This window comes from Scyliorhinus canicula, unplaced genomic scaffold (genome assembly GCF_902713615.1).
Source record: "Scyliorhinus canicula unplaced genomic scaffold, sScyCan1.1, whole genome shotgun sequence".
In the NCBI taxonomy this organism is placed as follows: domain Eukaryota; kingdom Metazoa; phylum Chordata; class Chondrichthyes; order Carcharhiniformes; family Scyliorhinidae; genus Scyliorhinus; species Scyliorhinus canicula.
Genome location: NW_024055497.1, coordinates 1,554,762 through 1,567,707, shown reverse-complemented (window position 1 = coordinate 1,567,707; position 12,946 = coordinate 1,554,762). Strand labels below are relative to the sequence as shown.

Below are 12,946 nucleotides of genomic sequence, written 5' to 3'. Positions count from 1 at the left end.
GGTTCCAGACTGAAAATGTGTTTTTGTGACAGTCACAATGAATTAATTGAATAGAAACCTACTTAAAATTGATTGGTTTAAGTCTGCGTTAAAATAGTAGCTGTTAACTGCTGCGACAATTAGACAACAGTTTCATTCCTGGATAAAGAAGGAGCTCCAGTGTGTGTCCAAGAATTCCCAGTTTTATTGATGTGTGCTTCCCATATTCTTTCCTTTTAAATAAACCTCAGCCCTACGGGCCTTTAACAATTATCAACATACTAGAGAAAAGATCGGAGCTGTATCTGCCCCTTTAACTGGGAGCTGAGCAGTGTCAGAGCCCCGGCTGTCCCTTTAAGAATGAGTGATGTGTTCAGCTGAAGATTCCTATTGGCTGTTTTCTGGGTGGTCTCCTTATTCTGATCATTCTCAGTGATCCTCGGGTATGTGAACCTGCTCTCCTGTCTCTCATTCACTAGACATCTCTCTTCTCTCTCAGTTTCTCACTTAACCTCTCTCCGCTCTCACACTCACTCATTTCACATACCTCCCACCTCTCTATCTTTCTCTCAGACATTCACTCCTTTAACCTTTCTAGTTCAGAGAACGCCTAAACTCACTTAATTTCTCTCTCTGAAGAAGCACCAAACACACTGAACCTCTCCTCCAACATCTCATTTATGGAGACTCAATCCTTTCTCTATCTTCCACTTTCTCTCTGATTGGCCCTGACTCACTTTTAATCTCCTATTTTCTAATAACCCTTTGAGGAAAATTTAATTTAGTATAATGTCCCCGTATTTCTCCCAGTGATAATCCTCAGTCCATCTTCCAACTCAGTGAATAAGTAAAAAATCTAAATAACCTCATATTTTGATGTTTAAAATGGGAATGGATGTGAATGTAATGCTGAGACCGGCAGCAATCTGTGTGGGTATTCTTGATGCTGTCAGAGTGAGTTCACCCTCACAGGCAGGAAGACTGTTCACGGTGATAACATGAAACTGACGCCTGCTGTTTCATTCTCAGGAAACACAACTTCCTGTTTCTCTGCTGCCGGTTCCAAACCGCACATCTCACTTCTGAACAGAAAATAAATGCAGGGACCACAATCTGGCGAGAACATCTGTCAATGCGGCCTATATCTGCCCACAGAGTCAGGGCAGAGTCACACTAATCACATTGTGGTGACATTTACAAATGAGCCGGTTATTTCTGTAAGAAGTCTTACAACACCAGGTTAAATTCCAACAGGTTTGTTTCAAACTCGAGCTTTTGGAGCACTGCTCCTTCCTCAGGTGAATGGAGAGGTATGTTCCAGAACATACATATAGACAAAGTCAAAGATGCCAGACAATGCTTGGAATGCGAGCATTTGCGGGTAATCAAGTCTTTACAGATCCAGAGATAGGAGTAATCCCAGGTTAAAGAGATGTGAATTGTCTCAAACCAGGACAGTTGGTAGGATTTTGAAAGTCCAGGCCAGATCGTGGGGGGTGAATGTAATGCGACATGAATCCAAGATCCAGTCGGGGAACACTTCAGAAGTCAAGGGCATTCAGCCTCTGATCTCCAGGTAAGCGTTCTCCAAGGCGGTCTTCAGGACACGCGACAACGCAGAATTGCCGAGCAGAAACTTATAGCCAAGTTCCGCACACATGAGTGCGGCCTCAACCGGGATCTTGGATTCATGTCGCATTACATCCACCCCCCACCATCTGGCCTGGACTTGCAAAATCCTACCAACTGTCCAAATGCTCGTATTCCAAACATTGTCTGGCATCTTTGACTGTCTATATATATATATATATATAGGTTCTAGAACATATCTCTTCATTCACCTGAGGAAGGAGCAGTGTTCCGAAAGCTCGTGTTTGAAACAAACCTGTTGGACTTTAACCTGGTGTTGTAAGGCTTCTTACTGTGCTCACCCCAGTCCAACGGCGGCATCTCCACATCCCGCTTATTTCTGTTCAGAGTCTCCATTCCCGGACAGAACCGGCTGTGTCTGTGGATCCGTCACTGGGTTCCCTCTGCTCTCTGTAGCTGGGAACTGATAACCTGCTCCCTTATATTTTATATCATTCTTTCTGTGTTACTTGTTTCCCCTATTTCTCATCTTTCTTTTTTTTAATCTCTCAGTTCTTCTCTCAGTCTCTCTCTCCTTTCCTCTGTATCTCTCTCAATCTCTGTATGTTCCTATTCAATGAGGTGTTCAAATCATGAAGTGTTTGTGATAGATTGAAGAAGGAAAAAGCAGGAGAAAAACAGTAAATGTTGGAAAAACTGAGCCATTCTGGCAGCATCAGTCCTGAGAGAAACAGGGTTAACGTTTCGAGTCCCGGTGACTCAGAGCAGGAGAAACAGGGATTGGCCCTCTGAGATCAGGGAAAGTGAAGGGGAGATTTAATAGAGGTGTTTAAAATGGGGAAGGATTTGTGATAGTGTCGATGGGGAGAAACTGTTTCCCAAGAGCAGGAGGGTTTGTAACCAGAGGTCACAGAGATTTAAGATATTTGGCAACAGAACCCAAGGGGGTGATGAGGAGAATGGTTTTTACACAGTGATGTGATGTGATCTGGAATTCACACTGACAGGCTGCTGGAAGCAGATTTAACAGTAACTTTCAAAGAGAGTAACACTTGCAGAGGGTAAATTGGCAGAGTTATGGTGAATGGGGTTAATTGCACAGTTCATTCATCTTTGTGACTGTCTACATTTCCTCTAACTGATGTTTTGACATTTGATCTTTTCAATCAAAATGTGTCTCAAAGAAATTAAAACTAATTTTGATGAGCTGTCAGATACATTTCCTGTGTGACTGTGTAACTCGGGAACTATGAGAAGGAACTGAATATTTTCAGTTCCTCTAACTGATGTACCTCAGAAAGCAGAAATCTCTGGAGTTCTCTGGAAGCAGATTTCACAGTAACTTTCAAAGGGAATTGACTAAACACTTGCAGAGGGTAAACTGGCAGAGTTATGGTGAATGGGGTTAATTGGACAGTTCACTCATCTTTGTGACATTCTGAATTTTCCTCAAACTGATGTTTTAACATTTGATCTTTTCAATCACAAAATGTCTCAAAGAGAAGATTAAAACTTTAATTTTGATGAGCTGTCAGATACGTTTCCTGTGTGACTGTAACTCGAGAACTATGAGAAGGAACTGATGTACCTCAGTTATCAGAAATCTCTGGAGTTCCCCATGTCCTCATTGCTGTCCCCTTGGGTATAACAGCTCTCAGTCAGGTGGAGTCAGTCACACGTGTCTCTGTCATGTTTCCATTCCTATTTTATCACACACCTCCCAGTGACACTCACCACAACACAGAAACCTCAAAATACCATTACTTCCTTACACCTTGTCCTCCTATTACAGGGATGTTTGTTGGGTCTTTTGTCTCAATTAATGTCGTTTACCCGCAGTTACAATGACCTCAGAGACACTGGAACCAGACGTTGTTTATTATACCCAACTCCATTCAGCCCAGAACCTGAAGTGGTAACAGACACCAGAATTGGAATAAAAGGCAGTTTATTGTCTAATAAAGGGGTGGCATTGTGGCCTAGTGCTGAGCACTAGATCCTAGAATTTACAGTGCAGAAGGAGGCCATTCGGCCCATCAGGTCTGCACAGGCCCATGGAAAGATCGCCCTATCTAAGCCCACACCTCCCCCCTATACCCGTAACCCCATCTAACCTTTTTTTGACACTAAGGGCAATTTAGCACGGCCAATCCACCTAACCTGCACATCTTTGGACTGTGGGAGGAAACTGGAGCACCTGGAGGAAACCCATGTAGACACGGGGAGAACATGCAGACTCCGCACAGACATTGACCCAAGACGGGAATCGAACCTGGGATTCTGGAGCTGTTAAGCAACTGTGCTACTCGTGGTGCCAAGGTCCCGATTTTGATCCTTGCCCTGGGTCACTTTCAGTGTGGTGTCTGCACATTCTCCCTGAGTCTGCGTGTGTCTCACCCCCACAACCTGAAGATGTGCAGGGTAGGTGGATTGGCCACACTAAATTGCCCCTTAATTGGAAAAAAATGGATTGGGTACCCTGAATTTATTTTTTTAAGGTTATTGTCTAATGGGACAAATCAACACACACCAGAAGTGGATTATATTATGTTGTCAACAAACCATGACTACTTCACTATTATTTGAAAACCAAATTTAGTCATGGTTTTCTAGATTCTCACTGTATTATCATTACATTGGATCCAATGATGTGTTCACTCACACTCCACAGCCTGATTCTTATTATGGGAACAGAGACTGTGTTTGTTACTCTCAAAGTGAGTGAATCCTTTGCTGTTTCTCCTCTGGGCCCCATCTCCACTATTATTGTCTGATTGTCCCACTGAGACTCTCACTGTTATTATTGGACAATCAGCGAGTCAGCCTGAGCCTGTGGCCGCGCTCACCAACTGGAACTGTCACAATGCCCGGGTGATTGACGGCAGCTCATGAATCACTTTCGCAGAGTATTAGAAGTGAAGGAATTTCAGTCAGGAAATTCAAACTAAACATCACATCAGGATCTACACTCACCAAAACATTCGTAACACAAATATCATGGGAGTTTGAAGATGGAAGGTAGATGCACCGTTCAGAGGGGAGAAACCGTACACGTGTTCTGTGTGTGGACAAGGCTTCAGTCGATCATTTGGCCTTTCGAAACATAAATGCAGTCACATGGGGAAAAACCATGGGAATGTGAGGATTGTGGGAAGGGATTTAATTATCCATCCAAGTTGAAAATCTATCAGCGCACTCACACTGTGGAGAGACCGTTCACCTGTTCGCAGTGTGGGAAAGGATTTGCTCATTCCTCCAATCTGCTGAGACACCAGCGAGTTCACACTGGGGAGAGACCATTTAAATGTCCAGACTGTGGGAAGTGTTATAAAAGTTCTGGGGAACTGTTGTCCCATCAACGTGTTCACACTGACGAGAGACCGTTCAGGTGCTTTCACTGCGGGACTGGGTTCAGACGATCACCTGACCTCTCTGTACATAAGCGAGTTCACACTGGGGAGAGACCATTTAAATGTCCAGACTGTGAGAAGTGAGAAGTGTTATAAAAGTTCTGGGGAATTGATATGTCATCACCGTATTCATACTGATGAGAGACCGTTCAGGTGCTCTCACTGTGGAAGTGGATTCAGGCGATCATCTGACCTCATTGTACACCAGCGAGTTCACACTGGAGAGAAGCCGTTCACCTGCTCCGAGTGTAGGAGGGGATTCACACAGTTATCCAACCTGCTGATGCACCAGCAAGTTCACAAGTAACTTCAGTGATTGGTTGCTGTTCATCACATCCTGGACTGGAACATGTTCACTGGGGTCAATTGCCTCTGATGTTTATAAACTCTACTCCAGTCACAAGGAATTAAATTCTGAATAAACATCAAGTCAAATCAGTTTATGTTCGGGACTTCCAGTGACGGCGGGCGGGAGGTAGCCGCTCGTTGGAGGGCTCCCGTTCGGGAACGGCATTGTCGGGGATTGACGCCCGGTCCTCGGGGCAGCGAAGGTTGTGAAGGACAGGAGAAAGCACAGGGAAGGGATATGTCGAGGACCAGTAAAACAACGGCTGTCAAAACAGCTGAAAGTCCGTCGGGGAGTAGAAAGGTCACCGCGGGGTCAAAGGAAAATGGAGGCGGGAGCACCAGGGGAGGCCGCATTGCTTACGGCTGAAGAAATAGCTATGGTGATGGCTGCGGAATTTGAAAGGCAGTTTACAAAATACATGGAGACAATGAGGAAGGAGATGAGGGAGGTTTTGAGTGTGCTGGTGGAGGAGGTGATATCCCTGCTGAGGACGGCGGTGGCAAGCGCAGTAGCAGAGGTGCGGGAGCAAGGGGAGGCGCTGAAGGAAGTGGAGGAGACATTATTGCAGCATGGTGATCAACTTATCTCAATGGGGAAGGAGATGCGGACGGTGATGGAGATTAACAATGATCTGCGAGGGAAAATGGAAGACCTGGAAAACAGATCCAGGTGACAGAATTTGAGGATTGTGGGGCTGCCCGAAGGAGTTGAAGGGCCGAGGCCGACTGAGTATTTTGCCGCTATGCTGGTGAAGCTATTGGGGCAGGAGGGGGATCCCTCCCGATATGAACTGGATCGGGCTCATTGGTCGTGGAGGCCTGTACCAAAGGCGTGTGAGCCGCCAAGGATAGTGGCTCTGTGCTTCCGTAGGTACTGTGTGAAAGAGAAGGTCCTGTGCTGGGCCAAGCAGAAGTGGGTGGTGCAGTGGGCTGGAGCTGGTATACGTGTATACCAGGACTTTACGGTGGAGCTGGCGAGGAGGCGGGCTGCTTTCAACCGGGTGAAGAGGGCACTGTACATTAGCAAGGTGCAGTGCGGCATTGTATATCCAGCGAAGCTAAGGGTGACTTGCAAGCTCAAGGACTTTTACGTTGGAACGGCGGAAGCAACGGAGGAGTTTGCAAAGACAGAAGGACTGTGGCAGAACTGAGAAATGGCCATGTGCCGATGTAGCCTCATGACTGCATTTTCTTCCTTTTTTTTGTTTCACTGCGTGTGAGTGTATGGGCTAAAGGAGCCGATGTTGTATATATTTGGACAAGGGAAGTGATGGGACTTTCACTCGAAGTGAGGGTTCTTTGGGGTGCAGGTAGATATGCGGGGTTTGTGCGCTAAAAGGGGATTTCTGGGCTTTCCTGGGGCCGGGCAAGGGGGGAAGGGACCCGGGCGGGGGCCTCCTCGTTGGCCGGTTTAAGCCGGTCAGTGAACGGGAGTGAGATGGGGGAGGGGCTGCGGCCACCAGAGCCTGGCCGAACAGGGTCCGAGTGGTCTAGCCAGGGTGTAAAGTTGGGGGCAAGGAACCGAGATTGGGGGAGGAGTTTTACAAGAGGCAGTGGACGGGAGGATTTGGTGGGGGGGGGGGGGGGGGGGCGGTTTACAACTCTTGGGTATCACGTACGGCACTTTCAGAGGTTGGATGGCGTTGAGTGTAAGGGGGGGAGGGGGGGGGGTGGACTCGATGATGACCATGGGGGTTCCGGACTCCTTTTTTCTTCTTCGCCTTTGTTTTTTGTTTCCACCGTGGGAGGGGTTGTTTTATTGGATGCTTATATTGACAGGTGGGCCGTAGTTTGGGATGGTGGGAGGATGGGATCGTTATTATTGTTAAGGGGATTGATTTTGTATTTGTTACCGTTTAGTGTCTGTGGGTGGGGTGTAAAATTTGAGGGAAAATGTGAAAATGGAGAATAAAAACATTTATAAAACAAAAATCAGTTTGTGTTAAACAAAGGGTGTTGTGTCTTTTTAATATCGCTAACACAAGTTAGTTTCTTTTCAAGGTCTCTTCTCCCCATCTCCTCCATCCTCACCTCCAACAACAACTGTGAGGAGCTCACGCAGCTTTTTTCTCACTGAGATTGAGTCAATCCGATCAGCTGCCTCTGCTGCTTCCCTCCACTAACCTACCGGACCAAACTGTCTGTAAAGTATATTTTTGTCCAAGTTCTGAACTTACATCTTTCTCCAATTTTTTCTCCTACTTCCTGTCAGATCTCACCTTGTCCATGAGACCCCCCCCACCCCTCCCCCCCATTCTGCTCCATTGATAATTCCCACAAACTGCTGGCATTCCAACTTCTCCATGTGAACCGATATTGGGAACAGCTCTCTCTCTGCTGGTACTGTCTCTCTCAGCATTAAATCCACTGTCATCATCGATCCTAAAAAAACACTTGGCCCTCCCACCTTTGTAAATTACTCCTCCATCTCCAATCTCCCTGTAGTGAATCACAGCAGCGTAATTCACACTGTATTACACATGTTGTACTATGTCTCTGTAAGCTCGGCACACGAGCAGTTGCACTGCTCTGCCACTAAGGGGAGATGTACTGGGAGTGTACGGGAGTTTGTACTGGGCTCCACCCTTGGCTCCACCCACGGCTCCTCCCCCTAACCGGAAGAATAAAGGTTTTTTTTTTCTTTTTTTCCCTAAAGTTTAGAGTACCCAATTATTTTTTCCAATTAAGGGGCAATTTAGCGTGGCCAATTCACCTAACCTGCACATCTTTGGGTTGTGGGTGCGAAACCCACGCAGACACGGGGAGAATGTGCAACCTCCACACGGACAGTGACCCAGGGCCGGGATTCGAACCCTGATCCTCAGCGCCGTAGGCAGCAATGCTAACCACTGTGCCACTGTGCTGCCCTAGTATAAAGATTGATGCTGAGAGCCTGCCTGCCAGTTCATCTGGAGTTCATCGTGTCATAGGCAGGCTCTGTTGTAAGACGATTAAAACCACTGTTTACTTCTAACCACGTGTCGCGTGAATTGGTGGTCTCATCACTCCCTTTCCTGTCCAAAGTCCGTGCACTCTATGTCCCCCAAGGCTCTGTCCTCGGCCCCTCCTATTTCCCATCTACCCGCTGCCACTAGGTGACATCATCCAAAAGCACCGTGTTAGTTTTCACATGGACACTGACAACACCCAGCTCTACCTCACCACCATCCCTCTCCATTCCTCCACCGCTTTAAATTATCAAACTGATTATCCCACACCCAGTACTGGATGAGCAGAAATTTCATTCAATTAAAAATTGGGCAGATCAAAGCCATTGTCTTCAGTCACCATCACAAATTCCGTTCCCTAACTCCCGAGTCCATCCCTCTCCCTGGAAACTGTCTGAGGCTGAACCACACTCTGCATAATCTCCGTGTCAGATTTGACCTCTAGAGTGGAGGCACGGTGGCTGCCTCATGGGGCTGAGGACCCGGGTTTGATCCCAGCCCCGGGTTACTGTCCGTTTGGAGTTTGCACATTCTCCCCGTGTCTGCAGAGTAGGTGGATTGGTCACACTAAATTGCCATCAATGAATTTTATAATATCTTCTATCTCTACTTAATGTCACATTCTGGTTATTATTGTCTGTCCTGTATTACTGCCTTGTCCTTTCTCATCAACTTTCCAAATTTCCCCTCACTACAACCCTGTCCCCTCACCCACTAATATGTTTAAAGCTCTGTCTGCAGCCCTAGTTGTTTGATTCACCCAGGCACTACTTCCAGTGTGGTTCAAGTGAAGGTCAGCCCAATGGTGCAACATTCTCCTCACTATTGGTGCCAGTATAATAATCTTTATTGTCACAAGGCTTACATTAACACTGCAATGAAGTTACTGTGAAAAGCCCCTAGTCGCCGCACTCTGGCACCTGTTCGGGTACACCGAGGGAGATTCAGAATGTTCAAATTACCTAACAGCACATCTTTTGGAACTTGTGGGAAGAAACTGGTGCGCTCGGAGGAAACCCATGCAGACATGCGGGGAGAAAGTACAGACTCGGCACAGAGGGTGATTCTGGTGCTGTGAAGCTACAGTGCTAACCATTGTGCTACCATGAGTATCCTATCAATCAAACTCCATTTATCCAGGCCAATCACTGAACAAAGTGAACATCTCAACACTCTATGCCAATTTACTCATGGCTCAGGTATTCATTTGGAACACATTTGTGATCATGTTTTAATTGAGGCCGGGGCTGCTCGTGCGCTTTTAACAGAATCTGGATTCTTGAATACTTCTCTAGTTTCTCTCCTATCTTCTATCTCCCTCTGAGTTTATATTGTCCATGAGACCCAACTTCTGTTCCCTTGACTCTTCTCACAAAACAGTTGACCATCCAACTTCTCTATGTTAGTTGATACGTTTCCAGTTCTCTCTCATTTGGTTCTGTCTCTCTCACTTTAAATGCAACATCATCACCCATCCTAAACAGAACACTTGACCCCACCATCTTTGAAAATTTCCAAGACATCTCCAATCTCCCTTTCCTCTCCAAATTCCTTGTACTTGGTCCCCCCCCCCCCCCCCCCCCCCCCCCCCTCCAAGGATCTATCTTCGGCCCCTCCTACTTCTCCACTACATGTCTTCTCAACCTTGTCCCTCGCCTGAGGTGTGGTGATCCCAATCACCACCAGTCAGCTCTCCCCCTCAAAGGGGATCTCACCCTGTGCTCATCTGGGACTCTGACGACTTTAACTTTTATCTTTCCTGAGGTTAGGTGGCCATTACGGAACACAGTTCATGCAGCAAATGAGGAAAAGACAGCAAGAATTTCTCTAATCTGTGATTTACAAGGACACATTTTTGGTTAGCAGCAGTTACTTCAGTAATTTCCTCATTTTCCCTGAACTACCCTACCTGTTAATTCTATTATTATGTGGTTTAGCACAGTGGGCTAAACAGCTAGCTTGTAATGCACAACAATGCCAGCAGCGCGGGTTCAATTCCTGTATCAGCCTCCCTGAACAGGCGCCGGAATGTGGCGACTCGGGGCTTTTCACAGTAACTTCATTGAAGCCTACTCGTGACAATAAGTCATTATTTTTAAATTATTATTTCTGATAGTTCCATGACTGTAGCTGTAAACATCACACATTAGAATTCAATCTGTTCCATTATTCACTTTGGTTTACGTTTATGTTGAGGTTAATAACAGACAAACTCTGTCGTCCCCCCAGGATCTGATTAGCGTTTCCAATGAGTCGATGCTGTGGAATGGAATGGCTGATCAGCGTTTCCATGGTGACCTGTCTGCAGTGAAGGAATGTCTGATCAGCGTTTCCATGGTGACCTGTCTGCAGTGAAGGAATGTCTGATCAGCGATTCCATGGTGACCTGTCTGCAGTGCAGGAATGTCTGATCAGCGTTTCCATGGTGACCTGTCTGCAGTGAAGGAATGTCTGATCAGCGTTTCCACGGTGACCTGTCTGCAGCGAAGTGCCTGTTTGAGTTTCTAACGCAGAATTTATCTCTCCCATAACACACAATATATAAGACATTGGATGTCAATGTATTTCAGCCATGTTATATTGTCTTCAAAAACTTGGAAAATGAGTTCAGATACACAAACTTTTCAGTGTGGGAGGACAAGTTGATAAAGTGTTTAAAAAACACATGGGATCAAAGGTTTTATAATTCTGGGTGTGGAGTACAGAAGGACAGAGGTCATGTAAACCTGGACAAATCATTGGTTAGGCTGCAGTTGGAATATTAGATCAGGTTTTGGGGATCTTACACCAGGAAGGATGTCAAGGTCATGGAGAGGGTGTAGAAGAGATTCACTGAGATGATCCCAGGGAAGAGAGGCTTTAGTTACCAGGAGGGATTAGAGAAACTGGGGCTCTTTTCATTCGAAAGAGAACCAGTGATGGTTTATCTTATCTCTGAATGAAATGTTTTTAACGTGAAGGGTGTCTGTACTGGAAAATCTGAGTACCAAGTGCCAGCTTAAACCATTCTCCAATCAGTTACAGCACAGCTCCCTCTACATTGCCCTATGAAACACTCCCAAGGCTGATACAAAATGGTGTTAAGATACAGAGTAAATCTCCCTCGATGCTTTCCCCATCAAACATTCCCACAATAGGTATAGCACAAGGTTAGATACAATGTAAATCCTCCTTGCCACTGTCCCATCAAATACTCCCAAAGCAGGTACAGCATGGGGTTTGATACAGAAGAAAACCCTTTATACACTGACCCCATCAAACACTCCCAGACAGATACAACACAGGGTTAGATATAGAGTAAAGCTCCAGTTACACTCTTTACGATCTCTTATTCTATCTTCAAATAAGAATCAGAAGCTCGGTTGATTGGAGATGTCCAAAATATAATTTTATTTGCTAATCATTCACCTTGATACATTTGCATGAAAACAAAATCAAAAACGTTGATCAAAATAATACATAAACTAGTCAGAGCATAGCGAAAAGATGTAAACAAAAGCAGAAGAAAAGTATGAAGAAAATTACTTCAAACAAAAATCAATAGATGGTTCATAAGTTCATAAAAGCATAAATTCGGAACAAAACCTTAACCACAAAGTCTTACTCTTAAAGAAATTCTTACTAATGGCCTAATCCCTCATTTACTCTCATTGGTTTCTAATTCTCAGCTGGGACCTCCTGATTTATTCAAATAAATGTCTGTGACTTAGAAAATGATTTATTACGGGCAGCACGGTGGAGCAGTGGATAGCACTGCTGCCTCACGGCGTCGAGGTCCCAGGTTCGATCTCAGCTCTGGGTCACTGTCCGTGTGGAGTTTGCACATTCTTCCCGTGTTTGCGTGGGTTTCACCCCCACAACCCAAAGATGTGCAGGGTAGGTGGATTGGCCACACAAAATTGCCCCTTGATTGGAAAAAATTAATTGGGCACTCGAAATTTATTTTAAAAAAAGAAAATGATTTATTATTCAAACATTGGGCATTACTTAAGATTTCCTAATGTCCATCAAATTAATTCAGGATGCACGTGCACCAGCCACCTGTGCCAACCTTACAAAGATATGGTACTTGCATTAACCTTGCTAAGTATTTCATACTAAATGTAATGGAATACAATGGTCTTAATCGTTACATGAAACGTTGATGCAAATTGTTATGAAACAATGTCTGAATTTCTGCAAACATGGCAATAGATTATTCCTTCTCTGAAACAATGACTATCTTTCCACAGTCATGTCTTTTTGAATAATTCCATTCTCTAGCTATGCACTCAATCTATCCTTAAAGGTGCAAAATAAATCATTTTGATAAATGTGAGGTGGTACATTTTGGGAGATCGAATCGGGGAAGGACCTACTCAGTTAATGGTAGGGAGTTGGGGAGAGTTATAGAACAAAGAGATCTACGAGTACAGGTTCATAGCTACTTGAAAGTGGAGTCACGGGTGGACAAGGTGGTGGTGAACGCATTTGGCATGCTTGGCTTCATTAGTCAGAGCATTGAATACAGGAGTTGTGACGTCTTGCTGAAGTTGTACAAGGCATTAGTACGGTCACACTTGGAGTACTGTGCACAGTTCTGGTCCTATTATAGAAAGGATATTATTAAACTAAAGAGTGCAGATTTACTTGGTTACTACCAGGACTTGATGCTCTGGGTTATAAGGAGAG

General features: G+C 45.2%; 1 protein-coding gene and 1 pseudogene across 1 annotated transcript in view; one reads left to right on the top strand and one right to left on the bottom strand.

Annotated features, from left to right (window-relative positions):
- LOC119960291 (zinc finger protein 850-like) overlaps nt 1–12,946 on the bottom strand; it is a 45,932-nt gene that overhangs the window by 25,097 nt on the left and 7,889 nt on the right. The window contains exon 3 of the mRNA XM_038788030.1: nt 625–640. Within this exon, the coding sequence (XP_038643958.1) occupies nt 625–640 (16 nt within the window). The remainder of the gene's footprint in view (nt 1–624; nt 641–12,946) is intronic.
- The window catches only part of LOC119960290, a 132,529-nt pseudogene continuing 124,057 nt past the window's right edge, over nt 4,475–12,946 (top strand).